Below are 25,316 nucleotides of genomic sequence, written 5' to 3' on the forward strand. Positions count from 1 at the left end.
GAGAATGTAGGCCCGTTAAAAGATGAATTGGGAGCTTTGATAAACGATGATAAAATAAAAGCGGAAATACTGAACAATTTTTTTCCTCAGTATTCACCAGGGAGGATCATTCAGAGAAAGTAGTGCATAAAGATAGTGATGGTAATGACTCTTGGCTGAATACTTGTTGTCCTGGAGAGACTAAGCAAAATAAAGATTAATAAATCACCAGGGCCAGATGGTTTTCATCTGAGGGTTATTACGGAGCTTAGGTCATAGCTAGCAAAACCCCTATACTTGATAATCCACAGTTCAAACAGATCAGGCAAGGTACCTAAGGATTGATGCATAGCGGAGGTAGTGCCATTATTAAAAAAGGAAACTAAAAATAATCCTTGTAACTATAGCCAAGTTAGCTTAACCTCTATAGTGGGCAAAATATTGGAAGGTTTCTTGAGGGATAGCACAAAGGATTATCTGCAGGTTAATAAGATTATTAGCAAAAGTCAGCATGGGTTTGTAAGGGACAGATCATGTCAAACTAACTTAATTAGCTTCTACGAGGAAGTGAGCGAGAATCTTGATCAGGGAAAAGCAGTGAATGTGGTGTATTTAGATTTTGCAAAAGCCTTCGATACACTGCCTCACAGGAGACTGATCATCGAATTAAGGGAACTTGGTCTAGGATATACTATTTGTACATGGATAGGTAATTGGCTGGATAATAGAGTACAAAGAGAAATGGTCAACAGGATGTTCTCCAGCTGGGCACCAGTAGTTAGTGGAATACCACAAGGGTCCGTACTTGGCGCGCAACTGTTCAATATATTTATCAACGATCTAGGAATACGCTTGGAAAACACAGTGTCAATCTTTGTGGATGATACTAAGCTGTGTAAGGTAATTCAGATAGCGATGTGGAGTCTCTACAAAATGACTTATTTAAACTTGAAGCCTGGGTGTCTAAATGGGGAATGAGGTTCAATATAGAAAAATGCAAACTTATGCATTTTGGGACAAAAACCACACAAGCAGCGTACACTCTAAATGGGGAAATTATAGGGGTAACTGTGGTGGAAAAAGATTTTGGGGTGCTCATGGATAATAGGCTTATCAGTACACAATGTCAAAATGCTGCAAAAAAGGCAAGTAAAGTGCTCGCATGCATAAAACGGGGCATTGAGACCAAGGACGAGGATGTAATCCTGCCACTGTACAAATCATTGGTACGTCTGTATCTGGCATATTGTGTTCAATTTTGGGCACCATATTATAAAAAATATTTAGGAGAACTAGAAAGGGTTCAAAGGCGGGCTACTAAACTGATTAAAGGGTTAGAGACACTGGAGTACGAGGAAAGGCTTCCGTATACAGCGTAGGGAAGGGTTCTTCACGGTAAGGGCAATAAAAATGTGAATCTCCCTGCCGGAGAAGATAGTAATGGCAGACTCTGTAAATGCATTTAAAAACCGATTAGACAAATTTCTAACTGGAAAGGGAATCCAGGGTTATAGCATTTACCACAGTGACATTAAACTGGGAGTGGTAAGAGTCATTGTTGTCAATTGGTACGAAACCATTACATCAGCAGGTACATTATAATATGATCATATGATCACAGAATACAGGTTGAACCCGATGGGCATTTTGCCTCTTTTCAACCTCACTAATTATGTAACTATGGGACTATTACCTTATATAGGAGTTTAGCCATATTCAGACATATAGCAAAAGAAACAACAGTAATAATTATTAGACTCGTATGCAGTAGGCACATATCCAACTATTCATACTCAAAAGGTAGTTAGATTCTTAGTGCTGTATTACCCGGCTCAGTAGAGTGGGATACGACGAGACTCACCTCGCTTCCAGGACCGATCAATACGTTAGCGAACGCTGAGTGGATCCAGACACTAATAGTGTACACACTCGCCCCGTGAACCTACAGTGAACACAGACGCCCAAGTGAACAAAGCCGCACCAGTCACACAGCCGCCTATGCTGCGACTGGGTCCTTTTAGATACACAGTGTCTCAGATGGAAGCCGGAAAATGGTTCATGGGAGGGGTGAGCAGGGGTGCGTCTGTCTCCCCACAGCTGACATCAATCCCAGGTATGGTGGCCTCATGCTACCTCTGGAGCCTATGATCCTGAAGGCCTAGCACGGTGCACCCTAGGTGGCAGCTGCGTCAGTGACTGGTAGTCTCCAAAACAGTGCGGCTGTGTCCGTGTTCCCCCTCTAAGCAGAACCGATGCCTTACCTTCTCCCCATGCTCCGGTCACAGCCAGGTAAATTCTGCTGGACTTGCTAGTATATCCGATGCAGACTCCCGCCAAAACAGCACTGTACATGTGGGTAAGCGTTGTCATGACTCGGTGGGGCATTGTTGGAGCTACTCTTTCTAAGGTAGGTGTAAGACGCTTTTTAGAAAGATCACTCAAGAAAAAGACTATAAAAATAAAATAAGAAAGCTTATAGCTGCTAAAAACCAGAAGCCCTCTTGACCATGGACTGGCTCCTGCCACACCAAAAAAAAACTGATTTGCCTGAGCCAGGAGGTGGGGATATATGGACGGGCCTACTGCATGCTGGGAGGCCAAAAGCTTTGACCATTTGGTGCAAATCCACTGTCGCATCATCATATCCCAATGTTATCCTGTGGATAACCTGTGGACCCTGCAGGAGAAAATAAGAATTTACTCACCGGTAATTCTATTTCTCGTAGTCCGTAGTGGATGCTGGGGACTCCGTAAGGACCATTGGGAATAGACGGGCTCCGCAGGAGACTGGGCACATCTAAAGAAAGATTTAGGACTACCCGGTGTGCACTGGCTCCTCCCCCTATGACCCTCCTCCAAGCCTCAGTTAGGACACTGTGCCGGAAGAGCTGACACAATAAGGAAGGATTTTGAATCCCGGGTAAGACTCATACCAGCCACACCAATCACACCATATAACACGTGATAGGAACCCCGGTTAACAGCATGCTAACAGAGGAGCCTTTGAATAGATGGCTCGCAATAACAACCCGATTTTTGTAACAATAACTATGTACAAGTATTGCAGACAATCCGCACTTGGGATGGGCGCCCAGCATCCACTACGGACTACGAGAAATAGAATTACCGGTGAGTAAATTCTTATTTTCTCTGACGTCCTAGTGGATGCTGGGGACTCTGTAAGGACCATGGGGATTATACCAAAGCTCCCAAACGGGCGGGAGAGTGTGGATGACTCTGCAGCACCGAATGAGAGAACTCCAGGTCCTCCTCAGCCAGGGTATCAAATTTGTAGAATTTTGCAAAGTGTTTGCCCCTGACCAAGTAGCAGCTCGGCAAAGTTGTAAAGCCGAGACCCCTCGGGCAGCCGCCCAAGATGAGCCCACCTTCCTTGTGGAATGGGCTTTTACAGATTTAGGCTGCGGTAGTCCCACCGAAGAATGCGCCAGCTGAATAGTGCTACAAATCCAGCGCGTGATAGTTTGCTTAGAAGCAGGTGCACCCAGCTTGTTGGGTGCATATAGAATAAACAGCGAGTCAGTTTTCCAGACTCCAGCCATCCTGAAAACATACATTTTCAGGGCCCCGACTACGTCCAGTAACTTGGAACCCTCCAAGTCCCTAGTAGCCGCAGGCACCACAATAGGTTGGTTCAAGTGAAAAGCTGATACCACCTTCGGGAGGAACTGAGGACAAGTCCTCAATTCTGCCCTATCCATATGGAAAATCAGATAAGGGCTTTTACAGGACAAAGCCGCCAATTCTGACACACGCCTGGCCGAAGCCAGAGCCAACAGCATAACCACTTTCCACGTGAGATATTTCAAATCCACAGTCTTAAGTGGCTCAAACCAATGCGATTTTAGGAACTCCAAAACCACATTGAGATCCCAAGGTGCCACTGGGGGCACAAAAGGAGGCTGAATATGCAGAACTCCCTTAACAAATGTCTGTACTTCAGGCAGTGAAGCCAGTTCTTTCTGGAAGAAAATTGACAGAGCCGAGATCTGGACCTTAATGAACCCCAATTTGAGGCCCAATGTCACAGCTGCTTGCAGGAAATGCAGGAATCGACCCAGTTGAAATTCCTCCGTTGGGGCCTTCTTGGCCTCACACCAAGCAACATATTTCCGCCAAATGCGGTGATAATGTTTTGCGGTGACATCCTTCCTGGCCTTGATCAGGGTAGGGATGACTTCCTCTGGAATGCCTTTTTCCTTTAGGATCCGGCGTTCAACCGCCATGCCGTCAAACGTAGCCGCGGTAATGTCTTGGAACAGACAGGGTCCCTGCTGCAGCAGGTCTTGTCTGAGCGGCAGAGGCCAAGGGTCCTCTGCAAGCATCTCTTGAAGTTTCGGGTACCAAGCTCTTCTTGGCCAATCCGGAACCAAGAGAATAGTTTTCACTCCTCGCCTTCTTATTATTCTCAGTACCTTGGGTATGAGAGGCAGAGGAGGAAACACATAAACCGACTGGTACACCCACGGTGTCACTTGAGCGTCCACAGCGATCGCCTGAGGGTCCCTTGACCTGGCGCAATATCTTTTTAGCTTTTTGCTGAGGCGGGACGCCATAACGTCCACCTGTAGTCTTTCCCAGCGGTGTACCAGCATTTGGAAGACTTCTGGATGAAGTCCCCATTCTCCCGGGTGGAGGTCGTGCCTGCTGAGGAACTCTGCTTCCCAGTTGTCCACTCCCGGAATGAACACTGCTGTCAGTGCTAACACATGATTCTCTGCCCATCGGAGAATCCTTGTGACTTCTGCCATTGCCCTCCTGCTTCTTGTGCCGCCCTGTCTGTTTACATGGGCGACCGCCATGATGTTGTCTGATTGGATCAGCACCGGCTGGTTCTGAAGCAGTGGTCTTACTTGGCTTAGGGCATTGTAAATGGCCCTTAGCTCCAGAATATTTATGTGAAGCGAAATCTCCTGATTTGACCACAGTCCTTGGAAATTTCTTACCTGTGTGACTGCACCCCAGCCCTGAAGGCTGGCATCCGTGGTCACCAGGACCCAGTCCTGTATTCCGAATCTGCGGCCCTCTAGTAGATGATCCCTCTGCAGCCACCACAGCAGCGACACCCTGGTTCTTGCCGACAGGGTTATCCGCTGTTGCATCTGGAGATGGGACCTGGACCATTTGTCCAACAGGTCCCACTGGAAAGTCCTTGCGTGGAACCATTCCAAATGGAATTGCCTCGTACGAAGCCACCATTTTTCCCAGGACTCGTATGCATTGATGTACTAACACCTGTCCCGGTTTTAGGAGGTCTCTGACTAGAGATGACAACTCCTCGGCTTTTTCCACTGGAAGAAACACTCTTTTCTGGTCTGTGTCCAGAATCATTCCCAGGAACAGAAGACGTGTCGTCGGGACCAGCTGTGACTTTGGAATATTGAGAATCCAGCCGTGCTGTTGTAGCACTTCCCGAGAAAGTGCTACTCCCACTACCAACTGTTCCTTGGACCTCGCCTTTATCAGGAGATCGTCCAAGTACGGGATAATTAAAACTCCTTTCTTGCGAAGGAGTATCATCATTTCGGCCATTACCTTGGTAAAGACCCTCGGTGACGTGGACAACCCAAACGGCAGCGTATGGAACTGATAGTGACAGTCCTGTACCACAAATCTGAGGTACTCCTGGTGAGGAGGGTAAATGGGGACATGCAGGTACGCATCCTTGATGTCCAGGGAGACCATGTAATCCCCCTCGTCCAGGCTCGCAATAACCGCCCTGAGCGATTCCATCTTGAACGTGAACCTTTTGATATAAGTGTTACCATCCGGTTTCGGTACCACAAACATTGTGGAATAGTAACCCTTTCCTTGCTTGAGGAGGGGTACCTTGACAATCACTTGCTGTGAATACACTTTTTGAATAGCCACCAACACCGCCTCCCTGGCAGAGGGAGTTACCGGTAAGGCAGATTTTAGGAAACGGCGGGGGGGAGTTGTCTCGAATTCCAGCCTGTACCCCTGAGATATTACTTGAAAAACCCAGGGATCCACTTGTGAGAGATCCCACTGAGCGCTGAAATTCCTGAGACGGGCCCCCACCGTACCCGGGTCCGCCTGAGCAGCCCCAGTGTCATGCTGTGGACTTACCGGACGCGGGGGAGGACTTCTGCTCTTGGGAACTAGCTGTGTGTTGCAGATTTTTTCCTCTACCTTTGCCTCTCGGCAGAAAGGATGAGCCTCTAGCCCTCTTGCTATTCTGGGGCCGAAAGGACTGTACCTGATAATACGGTGATTTCTTTTGCTGTGGGGTAGCCTGTGGCAAAAAGGTCGATTTCCCAGCAGTAGCTGTGGACACGAGGTCCGAAAGACCCTCCCCAAACAGTTCCACCCCCTCATAGGGCAAAACTTCCATGTGCCGTTTCGAGTCGGCATCGCCAGACCATTGCCGAGTCCATAACCCCCTTCTGGCGGCAATGGACATAGCGCTTATTTTTGATGCCAGCCGGCAAATATCCATCTGTGCATCACGCATGTATAAGACTGCATCTTTTATATGCTCAATCGTCAGCAAAATATTGTCCCTATCCATGGTATCAATATTATCCGACAGGGAATCTGACCACGCGGCAGCAGCACTGCACATCCAAGCTGATGCAATCGCTGGTCGCAATATAATGCCTGTGTGTGTGTAGATAGCTTTTAGGGTAGTTTCCTGCTTCCTATCAGCAGGCTCCTTCAGGGCGGCCGTATCCGGAGACGGTAGTGCCACCTTCTTTGATAAGCATGTCAGCGCCTTATCTACCCTAGGAGGTGTTTCCCAACGTGACCTATCCTCTGGCGGGAAAGGGTACGCTGCCAATAACCATTTAGAAATTATCAATTTCTTATCGGGGGAAGTCTACGCTTCCTCACACACCTCATTTAATTCCTCAGATGCAGGAAAAACTACAGGTAGCTTTTTCTCACCAAACATAATACCCTTTTTTGTGGTACCTGGGGTATTATCAGAAATGTGTAAAACATTTTTCATTGCCTCAATCATGTAACGGGTGGTCCTATTGGAAGTTACACTAGTCTCATCGTCGTCGACACTGGAGTTGGTATCCGTGTCGACGTCTGAATCTGTCACCTGAGGTAGCGGGCATTTTGAAGCCCCTGATGACATTTGAGACGCTGGAACAGGCACAAGCTGAGTAGCCGGCTGTTCTATGTCGTCAAACCATTTGTGTAAGGAGTTGACACTTTCACATAATTCCTTCCATAAGTCCAACCACACAGGTGTCGACCCCGCAGGGGGTGACATCACATTCACAGGCATTTGCTCCGCCTCCACATCATTGTCCTCCTCATACATGTCGACCCAGCAGTACTGACACACAGCAGACACACAGGGAATGCTCTTACAGAGGACAGGACCCCACAAAGCCCTTTGGGGAGACAGAGGGAGAGTATGCCAGCACACACCAGAGCGCTATATATCACAGGGATATCACCTATAAAACGTGTTTTCCCCTTATAGCTGCATAATATATTTATACTGCGCCTAAATTGTGCCCCCCCTCTCTTTTTTTACCCTTTTCTGTAGTGCAGGACTGCAGGGGAGAGCCAGGGAGTGATCCTTGCAGCGGAGCTGTGAGGGAAAATGGCGCCAGTGTGCTGAGGGAGATGGCTCCGCCCCTTTTTCGGCAGGCTTTCTCCCGCTATTGTAAAAGTTCTGTCAGGGGTTAATAAACCCCTATATAGCCCCTGGGGCTATATATGGTGTCAGTTTGCCAGCCAAGGTGTTAATATTGCTGCTCAGGGTGCCCCCCCCCAGCACCCTGCACCCATCAGTGACCACAGTGTGTGGTGTGCATGAGGAGCAATGGCGCACAGCTGCAGTGCTGTGCGCTACCTTGGAGAAGACAGAAGTCTTCAGCCGCCGCTTTCCCGGACCTTCTTGCTTCTGGCTCTGTAAGGGGGACGGCGGCGCAGCTCCGGGAACGGACGACGAGGTCGGGTCCTGTGTGCGATCCCTCTGGAGCTAATGGTGTCTAGTAGCCTAAGAAGCCCAAGCTACCACCACTTAGGTAGGTTCGCTTCTTCTCCCCTTAGTCCCTCGGTGCAGTGAGCCTGTTGCCAGCAGGTCTCACTGAAAATAAAAAACCTAAAATATACTTTCTTTCTAGGAGCTCAGGAGAGCCCCTAGTGTGCATCCAGCTCAGCCGGGCACAGAAATCTAACTGAGGCTTGGAGGAGGGCCATAGGGGGAGGAGCCAGTGCACACCAGGTAGTCCTAAATCTTTCTTTAGAGTGCCCAGTCTCCTGCGGAGCCTGTCTATTCCCCATGGTCCTTACGGAGTCCCCAGCATCCACTAGGACATCAGAGAAAAAACTGTTACAGCAGCTGGGAGAGTTACATGAAATGAGGAGCTGGTGCAGCTGGTTAATGAGCTGGAGGAAATCACAGGAACTATACAGCAGCTGCAGCAAATAGAGAGTCAAAAGTTATCATAATGCTGATTCCATGGACCTGTCTGAGGCTGGCCAGGATGCTGATGCAAAGGAGATCCAAGCTGGTGGTGAAGGAAACCTGCAGAGTTCCAGCTTAGATGTGGAAAGCTGTGAAGGTGGCTCTCTAGGAGAAGGTAGATCTGATGGTGGGTAACAAAGTGCCAGATGTGGAAGCTTCTAGGTACACATTGTGGATCTGGTGGTGGCTGTGGTCTCTCAGGGTCTGGTCTAGGATTGGCCATCAACTATTGATGATCAGGAATCATTGATGGTTTATACCTGATGATAACTAGTTTTACCATCAAAGGCAGAGAGCCAGGAAGTTACCCGCCATCGATAGTAGCTGTGAAGATACTGGGTTCCAAATCACTCAGGCACAGTGGTAAATGAAAAACCAACAGTGGTTTATTGAACAGTATGGGCTATAAACAGCTCAGCACACCTCTGTAATCCAATTCCACATGACAATTCCCACCACAAACTCCTGCCAGAACATCACTTCTTAGTCATGGAGCATAGAATCTCTTTCAGCTCTCTGGTTAGCTCTACTTATACCCCCAGAAGCTTCATATTACATGGAGTGTGTGTGACTTCTTTGTCTAAGGATCTTACAGCATTGGAATACAATACATATTCTAATCAAGGTGATTACATCAGCCAGAGAGCAACCATGTCTGGTCAGCTCACTGTCGGACAATAGGGAGTAAACAAAAATGGACAATGGTACCTTATATGACTCACCCTTTGAGTGTCCACTGTGGTGGTAGTAAACAATAGAAAACTAGGTCTAACATGAATACATTATCTAAAGGGTAACAGATAACGTAACACAATTGAATATATTAATATTAAGGTTGATTTAAACAATATTGGGTGAGCAGTAATGGACATGTTATGGAGAATGAGGAAACAGATGAATTGAATGTATAGGGATAAAAAGTACATATTCGACATAAGAAAATAAGATTTTACTCACCGGTAAATCTTTTTCTCGTAGTCCGTAGTGGATGCTGGGAACTCCGAAAGGACCATGGGGAATAGGGGCTCCGCAGGAGAACGGGCACAACTAAAAGAAAGCTTTTAGACTACCTGGTGTGCACTGGCTCCTCCCCCTATGACCCTCCTCCAAGCCTCAGTTAGGATACTGTGCCCGGAAGAGCTGACACAATAAGGAAGGATTTTGAATCCCGGGTAAGACTCATACCAGCCACACCAATCACACCGTATAACTCGTGATACTATACCCAGTTAACAGTATGAAACATAACTGAGCCTCTCAACAGATGGCTCATAACAATAACCCTTTAGTTAGGCAATAACTATAACTATTTACATGGGCGACTGCCGTGATGTTGTCTGATTGGATCAGAACCGGCTGGTTTTGAAGCAGGGGCCTTGCCTGACTTAGGGCATTGTAAATGGCCCTCAGTTCCAGAATATTGATGTGTAGGGACGACTCCTGACTTGATCAAAGTCCTTGGAAATTTCTTCCCTGTGTGACTGCCCCCCAGCCTCGAAGGCTGGCATCCGTGGTCACCAGGACCCAGTCCTGTATGCCAAATCTGCAGCCCTCCAGAAGATGAGCCGTCTGCAGCCACCACAACAGAGATACCCTGGTCCTTGGAGACAGGGTTATCAGCCGATGCATCTGAAGATGCGATCCTGACCACTTGTCCAAGAGGTCCCACTGAAAAATTCTTGCATGAAACCTGCCGAATGGAATTGCTTCGTAGGAAGCTACCATTTTTCCCAGGACTCATGTGCAGTGATGCACCGATACCTGTTTTGGTTTCAGGAGGTCTCTGACTAGAGATGACAGCTCCTCGGCCTTCTCCATCGGGAGAAACACTTTTTTCTGTTCTGTGTCCAGAACCATCCCCAGGAACAGTAGGCTTGTGGTAGGAACCAGCTGTGACTTTGGAATGTTTAGAATCCATCCGTGCTGTTGTAGCACTTCCCGAGATAGTGCTACCCCGACCAAGAACTGCTCCTTGGACCTCGCCTTTATAAGAAGATCGTCCAAGTACGGGATAGTTAAAACTCCCTTTTTTCGAAGGAGTATCATCATTTCTGCCATTACCTTGGTAAACACCCTCGGTGCCGTGGAGAGTCCAAACAACAGCGTGTTTTTATTGCTGCTCAGGGTGCCCCCCCAGTGCCCTGCACCCACCAGTGACCGGAGTGTGAGGTGTGCATGAGCAATGGCGCACACCTTGGTGAAGACTGAAGTCTTCTGCCACCGCTTTCCCGGACCTTCTTGCTTCTGGCTCTGTAAGGGGGACGGCGGCGCAGCTCCGGGAACGGACGACGAGGTCGGGTCCTGTGTGCGATCCCTCTGGAGCTAATGGTGTCTAGTAGCCTAAGAAGCCCAAGCTACCACCACTTAGGTAGGTTCGCTTCTTCTCCCCTTAGTCCCTCGGTGCAGTGAGCCTGTTGCCAGCAGGTCTCACTGTAAAATAAAAAACCTAAAATATACTTTCTTTTCTAGGAGCTCAGGAGAGCCCCTAGGGTGCATCCAGCTTGGCCGGGCACAAAAATCTAACTGAGGCTTGGAGGAGGGTCATAGTGGGAGGAGCCAGTGCCCACAGGTAGTCTAAAAGCTTTCTTTAGTTGTGCCCAGTCTCCTGTGGAGCCGCTATTCCCCACGGTCCTTTTGGAGTTCCCAGCATCCACTAGGACGTCAGAGAAATGAGGCATAGCTATATTGTAACAGACCTCTCATTTCCTCACAGTAGCCATGGGCCAGATGTTATTTCCCATCATTTACAGACTTCTGCCGCTGCACCGAGATGCTAGGCTGTCAGCCAGTAGCCCTGCACCGCTCCGGCTCTTACAAATAGTGTGCTGTTCCTGCTGGGAATAGGATGCCCCATCCACCTCACTGACGTGACAGGCTCAGATGTCAGTCATGCAGCCCCTCTGCGCCCACTCTCTCTGTACTCATACATACATGCCTTTCTGGGAGTGTCTCGTCCTGGGTGTCAGTGATGCAGCCCCACTGCTCCCACTCTTTCCGTACTCATACATACATGCCTTTCTGGGAGTGTCTCGTCCTGGGTGTCAGTCATGCAGCCCCACTGCTCCCAGTCTCTCCGTACTCATACATACATGTCTTTCTGGGAGTGTCTCGTCCTGGGTGTCAGTGATGCAGCCCCACTGCGCCCACTCTCTCTGTACTCATACATACATGCCTTTCTGGGAGTGTCTCATCCTGGTTGTCAGTCATGCAGCCCCACTGCTCCCACTCTCTCCGTACTCATACATACATGCCTTTCTGGGAGTGTCTCGTCCTGGTTGTCAGTGAGACAGTATATCTGGCACAGCTGTGTAATCATGATGTGAGTGTGTGTGCTGAGTAGTGAGTACTGCTAGCAGCAAGTCTCACAGCTTAACTGCAGTGTAGCAGTATGGTGGGGGTGGGGAGAAGGGGGTTGCTACACCAATGAGTCAAGGAATGGAGTAGTTGGATGGGACTCACACAGCAGGTAGTGAAAAGCTTAAAAATGAGGAGTGGTTGGAAGGGGAAGGAGCTGGTAGGCTCAGAAGGGATTAGTGAGGACTCTCAAGGGAAATTGGAGTGGGATCCCACAGGTACCAAACTGGGTAAAGAGCAGCTTTTAGGAAGGAAATAGGTGAGCCAGACCCTGTTTGTCCCTTCTTTACCTCATGCGGGGTGGATCTTTGGACTCTCCACTTCCTGGGGAGTCTGGGTTCTTCTTGGCCACTGCAAAAGAAAAGAATTACCAGCGCTGGCTGATCAGGTATGATTAATAGGTACTATACATCCGAAAGGATTAGCGAATTAAAAAACACATTTATTCCACATGTAAAAAAAATAAAAAATAAAAATTGAGAAATAAATTAAAAGTTAAAATATGCCACAATATGCCTGAGTTGATGATTTAGATGTCCACATCAACGGCTAATGACACTCAGAGAGGACCAATGTCACTGGAAATGTCCATCACTAGCAGTTCATGTGGACATCAGGCATATTGTGGCATATTCTAATTTTTAATAATTTATTTCTCAATGTTATTAATTTTTTTTTATTTTTTTTGTGTGTGTTTTTACATGTGGAATAACTGTGGTTTTTAATTCACTAAGCCTTTCGGATGTATAGTACCTATTAATCATACATGATCAGTCAGCGCTGGTAATTCTTTTCTTTGGCTGTATATTTATCCACCAGGGGATTTACCACCCCTCTTACCAGCTGCTATTGACAGCGCTCCCCCTCTCCCTCCTTGGCAACTACCTGGTGGTTCTGTGGTCATCTCAGGCCATGAACCTCCCAGATAAACATGACATGGTCATGGAGATGGTCCTGGGCTCTGTGAAGTAGGTGGAACAAGCAAAGTTGTGTCCCTTCTGAAAGGGCAATGGTGGACATTGTGAATGGTGAAGGGTAGGTTTTTGTCGACAAAGAGGGTTATGCCATATATAGCAGAAGCATGGGTCCTCAGCCTATATGATGTGCCACCATTAATGTGGACACTGTCTAGTCCGACCAAGCTTGATTTATGGGCTTTGTCATTTTTTTAAGCAGGATAAAGGCTGATTTTTTTTATTTCTGCAGTAGACTAGAATAAGCCCAGACAGTCCCACTTCCATTATACCACCTGAATGTGACGGTCAGTGACCACCGTGCCATCACTTACCTGTATGCTTACACAAAACAGAATGATGGAACACTTACACGGTTTCTTTACATCTTCTGGGGTCCACTCCGAGATTAGACATTATGGCGTAATTACTCAGACGGGAATATAAAACAGAATAAAAATAAAAGATTTAATGCAATAATTAGATGCAAATAAAAGCTTTTATTATGAAATACAGGGGAGTATCCGCACCATATAGATGTAACATACAACAAACCACTGAAGATGGAACCCGGGTGACTCTAATGCACGATAATGTACAGGGTATATATGGATAGGATCTTGTATCAGAAAACACTCAGCACTCCTTATCAAGATGAGTGTCTGCAACAAGTTAGGCAAACTAGAAGTGAAAACACGTTCCAATGGCCGCCATATTGTCGTGCAGCAATACAGATTGTGGAAACTGGTATTAGACATCCACATTTACACAAAGCACAAGATACAAAATAAACAGCAGAAAAAAGACCTAAGCATTTGGGATGAGTTATTTAGGAACTAAATATACAGATGGGTCCTCCGTTATCTTGGCTGGCTGAGGCGTTAGTCGCGATCAGGCATACGCAGCGTACCTGGGTGCAAGGAGGCGCGCCTAGTCGTAGGAAGGCACACAGAGCGTTTGGCGTTACCTTTGAGTGTAATACCGAAGATCATCCACCAGATGTCGCTTTTTTAAATCACCAATGCGCAAGCGTGTGGTCTCCATTAAAATACAATACTGAACTACAGCGTAAGAACTACTTTACTGGTGCATCTCATTACTCTACATTATGCTACAGTATCTCATAAAGTCTATAACAGTATATACAGTACAGGTGCAAATAGTACAGCACATACAGATGCAAACGAACGTGTTACAGATACAGTATGGTCTATTGATGTTAGGGATATGCGAGTGTCCAAATCCTGTAGTATTAAGTATAATGGGGAGAGATAAAAGCTCCTCCCTAAGTTTCTGGATGCCAAATCCCTGTGTGTATAGTTTATACAGACGCAAATTAACGTTTTAAAACACTTGTGTATGCAGACACAACTAATGTGTGAAAGGAATACTGTAGCTCATTGACTTTACAGTATGTACAGTGCATAAAATGAGCGTCCGAGTCCCCTAACGGCATAAACAAACACCAATGGGGAGGAATCGCTCTTTGCAGTACTTTTACACACGAACTTGAGAATCTTCCATGCAGTGCTGTGGGCTAGCGATGAAGGCTCCGGTCTGCCACGCTGAGAGTCCCGGGTTCGATTCCCAAAGTGTCAATTTTTTTTGTGTTCCAGTGACATTCACTTTATTATTTTTTCTGTGTAATCCATTGTAAAGCATTCAACAGAAGGGTGCACACAGGTTTCCCACAAATCGGGGTAAATCTGCAGGAGTGACTCATTCACTATCTAAAATACACAGCAGTAATGAGCACGTATAGACATAACAGTAGATATAAATTAGTGTATTCTGACGCAACTAACTGTTCGAGCAACACAGTACTGTAGATCGTCGGCGTTAGAGAATCTATGTTGTACATTATAAGCTGTTCCTGCTAATTAGTACTCTAATAGAAAAAACTGTACAGAGATACTAAGGACAGTGATTTGGCATCCAGGAACTTAGGGAGGAGCTTTTATTTCTCTCCATTATACATAGAAAGATTAAACTTGCCACTCTACGTTACAAGCTGTTCGTGCTATTTAGTACACTACTAGTGTACTAAATAGCACGAACCCCATCACAACAGTTGTCCAGATCAAGAACACTCTCCAGGAGATAGGTGTATATGTGTCAAAGTCAACAATCAAGAGAAGACTTCACAAGAGTGAATATAGAGGGTTCACCACAAGATGTAAACCATTGGTGAGCAATAAAACAGGAAGACCAGATTAGAGTTTGCAAACAACATCTAAAAAAGCCTTTACAGTTCTGGAACAACATCCTATGGACAGATGAGACAAATATCAACTTGTACCAGAGTGATGGGAAGAAAAGAGTATGGAGAAGGAAAGGAACTGCTCATGATCCAAAACCTACTAGCTCACCAGTGAAGCATGGTGGTGGAAGTGTCATGGCGAGGGCATGTATGGATGCCAATGGAACTGGTTCCCTTGTATTTATTGATAATGTGACTGCTGATAAAAGCAGCAGGATGAATGCTGAAGTGTTTTGGGCAATTTTATCTGCTCATATTCAGTCTAATGCTTCAGAACTCACTGGAAGGCGCTTCACAGTGCAGATGGACAATGACCCGACGCATACTGCGAAAGCAACCAAAGCGTTTAAGGCAAATAAGTGGAATGTTATGCAATGGCCAAGTCAATCACCTGACCTTAATCCGATTGAGCATGCATTTCACTTGATGAAGACAAAACGGAAGAGAAAATGCCCCAAGAACAAGCAGGAACTGAAGACATTTGCAGTAGAGGCCTGGCATAGCATCACCAGGGATGAAACCCAGCATCTGGTGATGTCTATGCTTTCCAGACTTCAGGCTGTAACTGACAAAAGGATTTGCAACAAAGTATTAAAAAGTAAAAGTTTGATTTAGGATTCTGGAAACAAAGGAAGAAACAAGAGAGCGACTATGGTGTAGTATTTTTCAATCAGTTTTGTCTAGTGATGAGCGGATTCGGTTTTACTCGGATCTCAGAACAGAATCTTTTTGGCTATCCAAAACACGACATCTGTAAGCCAATAAGATGCCGTTTTGAGAACAGAGTAAAACCGAATCCGCTCATCACTAGTTTTGTCACACGCAAGAATATTATAGCGTACGGATTACGGCTTGACACATGGCGTATCAGTCCCCCATTCTTTAGTCCAGGTTACTACTGGGATCTAAATGCTGCTAGGAGACACAAAGAATCGCTATATAGCGTAGTATATTTCCGTATGTGGGATTAAATTCAGTTATCACAAAATTTATATGCGTACCAGATAAATAAATATTTGCATATCAGTATGGATATTGTATCCAGGTCTTCATCTAGGAGATGGTAATCAGATCGCCCTTGGAAAATATGTCAAAGCTCAATTCACGAAACACTGATCCGGGCTGCGACCACATTAAGTAGTAAAGTACTTTTTGTTGAACTGGACGAGCGCACTGATCTGATTTACAATATTTGATTTAGGATTGTTTAGTTTGTACCATTACTTTTGGTCCCTTAAAAAGTGGGAGGCACATATAAAAACCATTTTAATTCCTACACCGTTCACCTGATTTTGATGTATATACCCTCAAATTAAAGCGGAAAGTCTGCAGTTAAAGCACATCTTGTTTGTTTAATTTCAAATCCATTGTGGTGGTGTATAGAGCTCAAAATATGAGAATTGTGTCGATGTCCCAATATATATGGACCAGACTGTATATTGCATGAAGATAGGAGATAGGATTGACCCTTGAGGAACATTGCATGACAGTGATAATTATACTCCAGAAGATTTAAATGGTTCCATGCTTGGGTAATGTCTAATATGTTCAACATATATATTTCTCTCACAGCATGAAAATGGCTTCTCACCTGTGTGACTTCTCTGATGTGTAACAAGATGTGATTTCTGTCTAAAACATTTCCCACACTTAGAACAGGAATACGGCTTCTCACCTGTGTGACTTCTCTGATGTGTAACAAGATTTGATTTTGTTGCAAAAAATTTCCCACACTCAGAACAGGAATACGGCTTCTCACCTGTGTGACTTCTCTGATGTGTAACAAGAGCCGATTTCTGTGGAAAACATTTCCCACACACAGAACAGGAATACGGCTTCTCACCTGTGTGACTTCTCTGATGACTAACAAAAGATGATTTGTGTGCAAAACATTTCCCACACTCAGAACAGGAATATGGCTGCTCACCTGTGTGACTTCTCTGATGTGTAACAAGATTTGGTTTCGATACAAAACATTTCCCACACTCAGAACAGGAATACGGCTTCTCATCTGTGTGACTTTTCTGATGTGCAGCAAGATTTGATTTTGATGCAAAACATTTCCCACAGTCAGAACAGGAATACGGCTTCTCACCTGTGTGACTTCTCTGATGTGTAACAAGATTTGATTTCGATGCAAAACATTTCCCACACTCAGAACAGGAATACGGCTTCTCACCTGTGTGACTTCTCTGATGTTTAAAAAGATCAGATTTCTGTGCAAAACATTTCCCACACTCAGAACAGGAATACGGCTTCTCACCTGTGTGACGTCTCTGATGTGCAACAAGATTTGATTTATTTGTAAAAAATTTCCCACACTCAGAATATGGAAATGGCTCCTCACCAGTGTGACTTCTCTGATGTGTAACAAGACCTGATTTCTGTGGAAAACATTTCATACACTCAGAACAGGAATACGGCTTCTCACCTGTGTGCCTTCTCTGATGTGTAACAAGACCTGATTTCTGTGTAAAACATTTCATACACTCAGAACAGGAATACGGCTTCTCACCTGTGTGCCTTCTCTGATGTTTAAAAAGATCCGATTTCGATGTAAAACATTTCCCGCACTCAGAACAGGAATACGGCTTCTCACCTGTGTGACTTCTCTGATGTGTAACAAGATTTGATTTCGATGCAAAAAATTTCCCACACTCAGAACATGGAAATGGCTTCTCACCAGTGTGACTTCTCTGATGTGTAATAAGATCTGATTTCTGTGGAAAACATTTCATACACTCAGAACAGGAATACGGCTTCTCACCTGTGTGACTTCTCTGATGTGTAACAAGATATGATTTCGATGCAAAACATTTCCCACACTCAGAACAGGAATACGGCTTCTCACCTGTGTGACTTCTCTGATGTTTAAAAAGATCAGATTTCTGTGCAAAACATTTCCCACACTCAGAACAGGAATACGGCTTCTCACCTGTGTGACGTCTCTGATGTGCAACAAGATTTGATTTACTTGTAAAAAATTTCCCACACTCAGAACATGGAAATGGCTTCTCACCAGTGTGACGTCTCTGATGTGTAACAAGATCTGATTTATATGTAAAACATTTCCCACACTCAGAACATGGAAATAGCCTCTCACCTGCCTTAGCTGGCTGATGAGTAATACGGTTTGTGTTCTGTGTAAAACATTTGGCATCTGTAGAACAGGGAAACTCTGTATCTAATCTCAGAGCTGTAATAGATGCACCAATATCAGAGTGATCAGGAGAAGATTTCCCAGGATCAGGGGGATCAGTTGATAGAGCTGGATGTATAATTGGGATAATGAGGTTATCTCCTGGAGAATCCTGTCTACTGTCGTTATCTGTTATTTCACAATCCAGGGATAACATTAGATGTCCTTCTGAGATATTCCTGCTTGTGGGTCCATCTGCTGGAAATAAAATACATTAATATATAAAACGAGCAGACAAGACCCAGGATGTAACAGGATACAATATATAATTCTATAATTGCCACTATTTTTTTTACCTGTAATCAGTGCTTTTATGTTTATTAAAAAACAAAAAACTAGGATGCTTAGACTGGAGCTTGATCAACACTGAAGGCTCAAGTGGGATTACTAGAGGTGACATGGACGCTCATATGGGATTACTAGAGGTGACACGGACGCTCATATGGGATTACTAGAGGTGACACGGACGCTCATATGGGATTACTAGAGGTGACGTGGGCGCTCATGTGGGATTACTAGAGGTGACGTGGGCGCTCATGTGGGATTACTAGAGGTGACACGGACGCTCATGTGGGATTATTAGAGGTGACATGGACGCTCATGTGGGATTACTAGAGGGGACATTGGCACTCATGTGGGATTACTAGAGGGGACATGGACGCTCATGTGGTATTACTAGAGGTGACAGAGACGCTCATGTGGGATTATTAGAGGTGACATGGACGCTCATGTGGGATTACTAGAGGTGACATGGATGCTTTTGGGGGATTACTAGGAGGTGACATGGGGGATTATTAGAGGTGACATGGACGCTGATTTGGGATTACTAGAGGTGACACGGGCGCTCATGTGGGATTACTAGAGGTGACACGGACGCTCATGTGGGATTGCTAGAGGTGACGTGGGCGCTCATGTGGGATTACTAGAGGTGACATGGACGCTCATCTGGGATTACTAGGAGGTGACATGGATGCTTATGTGGGATTACTAGAGGTGACGTAGGCGCTCATGTGGGATTACTAGAGGTGACATGGACATTGCTATAATAAAACACCATAGAAGAGAAAGTGCTGTCCTGTTTGCGCACTAATAAATAATATATAACCTTTATTAAGTACAGTAAAGTATGTAAGATAAATAGTTGAAATATTAAAACACAAAGTTAAGTGTATAAAGAGCTGAATAAAGTAATAAAAATAAGATTTTACTCACCGGTAAATCTATTTCTCGTAGTCCGTAGTGGATGCTGGGACTCCGTAAGGACCGTGGGGAATAGCGGCTGCGCAGGAGACTGGGCACATCTAAAGAAAGCTTTAGAATTACCTGGTGTGCACTGACTCCTCCCACTATGACCCTCCTCCAGACCTCAGTTAGGATACTGTGCCCTGAAGAGCTGACACAATAAGGAAGGATTTTGAATCCCGGGTAAGTCTCATACCAACCACACCAATCACACCGTATAACTCGTGATATTATACCCAGTTAACAGTATGAAATATTAACGGAGCCTCGTAACAGATGGCTCAACAATAACCCTTTAGTTAACAATAACTATATACAGGTATTGCAGACAATCCGCACCTGGGATGGGCGCCCAGCATCCACTACGGACTACGAAAAATAGATTTACCGGTGAGTAAAATCTTATTTTCTCTGACGTCCTAAGTGGATGCTGGGACTTCGTAAGGACCATGGGGATTATACCAAAGCTCCCAAACGGGCGGGAGAGTGCGGATGACTCTGCAGCACCGAATGAGAGAACTCAAGGTCCTCCTCAGCCAGGGTATCAAATTTGTAGAATTTAGCAAACGTGTTTGCCCCTGACCAAGTAGCAGCTCGGCAAAGTTGCAAAGCCGAGACCCCTCGGGCAGCTGCCCAAGAAGAGCCCACCTTCCTCGTGGAATGGGCTTTTACAGATTTAGGATGCAGCAGTCCAGCCGCAGAATGTGCAAGCTGAATTGTGCTACAGATCCAGCGAGCAATAGTCTGCTTTGAAGCAGGAGCACCCAGCTTGTTGGGTGCATACAGAATAAACAGCGAGTCAGTTTTCCTGACTCCAGCCGTCCTGGAAACATAGATTTTCAAGGCCCTGATTACGTCCAGTAACTTGGAATCCTCCAAGTCCCTAGTAGCCGCAGGCACCACAATAGGTTGGTTCAAATGAAAAGCAGATACCACCTTAGGAAGAAACTGAGGACGAGTCCTCAATTCCGCCCTATCCATATGGAAAATCAGATAAGGGCTTTTACATGACAAAGCCGCCAATTCTGACACACGCCTGGCCGAAGCCAAGGCCAACAGCATGACCACTTTCCACGTGAGATATTTCAAATCCACGGTTTTTAGTGGCTCAAACCAATGTGACTTTAGGAAACCCAACACCACGTTGAGATCCCAAGGTGCCACTGGAGGCACAAAAGGGGGCTGAATACGCAGCACTCCCTTAACAAATGTCTGAACTTCAGGCAGTGAAGCCAGTTCTTTCTGAAAGAAAATCGACAGAGCCGAGATCTGGACCTTAATGGAACCCAATTTTAGGCCCATAGTCACTCCTTACTGTAGAAAGTGCAGAAATCGACCCAGCTGAAATTCCTCTGTTGGGGCCTTCCTGGCCTCACACCAAGCAACATATTTCCGCCATATGCGGTGATAATGTTTTGCAGTGACATCTTTCCTGGCTTTAATCAGCGTAGGAATGACTTCCTCCGGAATGCACTTTTCTTTTAGGATCCGGTGTTCAACCGCCATGCCATCAAACGCAGCCGCGGTAAGTCTTGGAACAGACAGGGTCCCTGCTGTAGCAGATCCTGTCTGAGCGGTAGAGGCCATGGGTCCTCTGATATCATTTCTTGAAGTTCTGGGTACCAAGCTCTTCTTGGCCAATCCGGAACCACGAGTATCGTTCTTACTCCTCGTCTTCTTATTATTCTCAGTACCTTTGGTATGAGAGGCAGAGGAGAGAACACATAAACCGACTGGTACACCCACGGTGTCACTAGGGCGTCCACAGCTATCGCCTGAGGGTTCCTTGACCTTGCGCAATATCTCTCTAGTTTTTTGTTTAGGCGAGACGCCATCATGTCCACCTGTGGCCTTTCCCAACGGTTTACCATCAGTTGGAAGACTTCTGGATGAAGTCCCCACTCTCCCGGGTGTAGGTCGTGTCTGCTGAGAAAGTCTGCTTCCCAGTTGTCCACTCCCAGAATGAACACTGCTGACAGTGCTAAGACGTGATTTTCCGCCCATCTGAGAATCTTTGTGGCTTCTGCCATCGCCATCCTGCTTCTTGTGCCGCCCTGTCGGTTTACATGGGCGACTGCCGTGATGTTGTCTGATTGGAACAGAACCGGCTGGTTTTGAAGCAGGGGCCTTGCCTGACTTAGGGCATTATAAATGGCCCTCAGTTCCAGAATATTTATGTGTAGGGACGACTCCTGACTTGACCAAAGTCCTTGGAAATTTCTTCCCTGTGTGACTGGCCCCCAGCCTCGTAGGCTGGCATCCGTGGTCACCAGGACCCAGTCCTGTATGCCGAATCTGCGGCCCTCTATAAGATGAGCCGTCTGCAGCCACCACAGCAGAGATAACCCTGTCTCCAAGGACTAGGGTATCAGCCGATGCATCTGAAGATGCGATCCTGATCACTTGTCCAAGAGGTCCCACTGAAAGGTTCTTGCATGGAACCTGCCGAATGGAATTGCTTCGTAGGAAGCTACCATTTTTCCCAGGACTCGTGTGCAGTGATGCACCGATACCTGTTTTGGTTTCAGGAGGTCTTTGACTAGAGATGACAGCTCCTTGGCCTTCTCCATCGGGAGAAACACTTTTTTCTGTTCTGTGTCCAGAACCATCCCCAGGAACAGTAGGCGTGTGGTAGGAACCAGCTGTGACTTTGGAATGTTTAGAATCCAGCCGTGCTGTTATAGCACTTCCCGAGGTAGTGCTACCCTGACCAACAACTGCTCCTTGGACCTCGCCTTTATAAGGAGATCGTCCAAGTACGGGATAATTAAAACTCCCTTTTTTCGAAGGAGTATCATCATTTCTGCCATTACCTTGGTAAACACCCTCGGTGCCGTGGACAGTCCAAACGGCAGCGTCTGGAATTGGTAATGGCAATCCTGTACCACAAATCTGAGGTACTCCTGGTGGAGGATGGTAAATGGGGACATGCAGGTAAGCATCCTTGATGTCCAGAGATACCATGTAATCCCCCTCGTCCAGGCTTGCAATAACCGCCCTGAGCGATTCCATCTTGAACTTGAATTTTATTATATATGTGTTCAAGGATTTTAAATTTAAAATGGGTCTCACTGAACCGTCCAGTTTCGGTACCACAAACAGTGTGGAATAGTAACCCCGTCCTTGTTGAAGTAGGGGCACCTTGACTATCACCTGCTGGGAATACAGCTTGTGAATTGCCGCTAGCACAGCCTCCCTGCCTGAGGGAGTAATCGGCAAGGCAGATTTGTGGAAACGGCAGGGGGGAGACGCCTCGAATTCCAGCTTGTACCCCTGAGATACTACTTGGAGGATCCAGGGATCCACCTGTGAGCGAGCCCACTGATCGCTGAAATTTTTGAGGCGGCCCCCCACCGTACCTGGCTCCGCCTGTGAAGCCCCACCGTCATGCGGCGGACTTGGTAGAAGCGGGGGAGGACTTTTGTTCCTGGGAACCTGCTGTTTGTTGCAGCCTTTTTCCCCTACCCGCCTTTTCCCCGCCAGTTTTTCTGGGGTCGAAAGGACTGTACCTGATAAAACGGCGCTTTCTTAGGCTGTGAGGGAACATGGGGCAAAAAAGCTGACTTCCCAGCTGTTGCTGTGGAAACTAGGTCTGAGAGACCATCCCCGAATAACTCCTCACCCTTATAAGGAAAAACTTCCATGTGCCTTTTCGAATCTGCATCCCCTGTCCACTGCCGAGACCATAAGCCTCTCCTAGAAGAAATGGACAATGCACTTATCTTAGATGCCAGCCAGCAGATCTCCCTCTGTGCATCTCTCATGTATAAGACTATATGCTCTATGGTTAGCAGAATAGTGTCCCTGTCTAGGGTGTCAATATTTTCCGACAGGGAATCTGACCACGCAGCTGCAGCGCTGCACATCCATGCCGAAGCAATAGCTGGTCTAAGTATAATGCCTGAGTGTGTATATACAGACTTCAGGATCGCCTCCTGCTTTCTATCAGCAGGCTCCTTCAGGGTAGTGCCACCTTTTTTGACAAACGTGTGAGCGCTTTATCCACCCTAGGGGGTGTTTCCCAACGTGACCTATCCTCTGGCGGGAAAGGGTACGCCATTAGTAACTTTTTAGAAATTACCAATTTTTTATCGGGGGAAGCCCACGCTTCTTTACACTTCATTTAATTCTTCAGATGGGGGAAAAACTATTGGTAGTTTTTTCTCCCCAAACATAATACCCTTTTTTGTGGTACCTGGGTTTATATCAGAAATGTGTAATACCTCTTTCATTGCCTCAATCATGCAATGAATGGCCATAGTGGACATTAAATTTGACTCTTCATCGTCGACACTGGTATCAGTATCTGTGTCGACATCTGTGTCTGCCATCTGAGGTAGCGGGCGCTTTAGAGCCCCTGATGGCCTTTGAGACGCCTGGGCAGGCACAAGCTGAGAAGCCGGCTGTCCCGCATTTGGCATGTCGTCAAATTTTTTATGTAAGGAGTCTACACTTGCACGTAATTCCTTCCATAAGTCCATCCACTCAGGTGTCTGCCCCGCAGGGGGTGACATCACATTTATCGGCAACTGCTCCGCCTCCACATAATGTTCCTCATCAAACATGTCGACACAGCCGTACCGACACACCGTACACACATAGGGAATGCTCTAACAGAGGACAGGACCCCACAAAGCCCTTTGGGGAGACAGAGAGAGAGTATGCCAGCACACACCAGAGCGCTATATAATACAGGGACTAACTGAATTATATCCCCTATAGCTACTATAATCTTTATACTGCGCCTAAATTTAGTGCCCCCCCTCTCTTTTTTACCCTTCTGTAGTGCAGACTGCAGGGGAGAGCCAGGGAGCTTCCTTCCAGCGGAGCTGTGAGGGAGAAATGGCGCCAGTGTGCTGAGGGAGATAGCTCCGCCCCTTTTTCGGCAGACGTTTCTCCCGCTTTTTTATGGATTCTGGCAGGGGTAATTATCACATATATAGCCTCTGGGGCTATATATTGTGATTATTTAGCCAGCCAAGGTGTTTTTATTGCTGCTCAGGGCGCCCCCCCCAGCGCCCTGCACCCACCAGTGACCGGAGTGTGAGGTGTGCATGAGGAGCAATGGCTACTTTGGCTACCTTGGTGAAGACTGAAGTCTTCTGCCGCCGATTTTCCGGACCTCTTCTTGCTTCTGGCTCTGTAAGGGGGACGGCGGCGCGGTTCCTGGACCGAACATCAAGGACGGGTCCTGCGGTCGATCCCTCTGGAGCTAATGGTGTCCAGTAGCCTAAGAAGCCCAAGCTAGCTGCAAGCAGGTAGGTTCGCTTCTTCTCCCCTTAGTCCCTCGTTGCAGTGAGCCTGTTGCCAGCAGGTTTCACTGTAAAATAAAAAACCTAAAATATACTTTCTTTCTAGGAGCTCAGGAGAGCCCCTAGTGTGCATCCAGCTCGGCCGGGCACAAAAATCTAACTGAGGCTTGGAGGAGGGTCATAGTGGGAGGAGCCAGTGCACACCAGGTAGTCTAAAAGCTTTCTTTTAGTTGTGCCCAGTCTCCTGCGGAGCCGCTATTCCCCATGGTCCTTTCGGAGTTCCCAGCATCCACTAGGACGTCAGAGAAAAACAGTTACAGCTTATACACTACAGACCTAACATTAATAACTAAACAGAATAACATGAAACAAATATAAACAATAGCGAACGATCGTAAACACAAGTACACAGAGTGAGAATGAATGGCATACACAAAAGGTAACAAAGTGGCTACAGAGAACATACCATACGTGGGAATACTCGCATGCGCAACCCGGACCCAGACCTCCGATATCAAGCAGATGATCGTTGATGAGAGAGAGTACTGGCCGGTCAGGGAACAGTGGCCTTTATATACACACCCTACAGTACAATACAATGGTC

The 25,316-nt window shown here is 46.4% G+C and overlaps 1 protein-coding gene across 1 annotated transcript; it reads right to left on the reverse strand.

The window, feature by feature from the left end:
* Window positions 1-15,840: 15,840 nt before the first annotated feature.
* On the reverse strand, window positions 15,841-18,454 carry LOC134984489 (zinc finger protein 260-like). The gene has a single exon (XM_063950055.1). The coding sequence runs from the start codon at window positions 18,373-18,375 to the stop codon at window positions 16,516-16,518; it is 1,860 nt and encodes a 619-aa protein (XP_063806125.1). The 5' UTR covers window positions 18,376-18,454; the 3' UTR covers window positions 15,841-16,515.
* Between the last annotated feature and the right edge of the window lie 6,862 nt (window positions 18,455-25,316).

Source organism: Pseudophryne corroboree (genome assembly GCF_028390025.1).
Source record: "Pseudophryne corroboree isolate aPseCor3 chromosome 3 unlocalized genomic scaffold, aPseCor3.hap2 SUPER_3_unloc_6, whole genome shotgun sequence".
In the NCBI taxonomy this organism is placed as follows: Eukaryota; Metazoa; Chordata; class Amphibia; order Anura; family Myobatrachidae; genus Pseudophryne; species Pseudophryne corroboree.

What these genes read in the sequence shown, in the direction of transcription:
- LOC134984489 (XM_063950055.1), bottom strand. Translation starts at nt 18,375, where the DNA reads ATGTTATCCCTGGATTGTGAAATAACAGATAACGACAGTAGACAGGAT.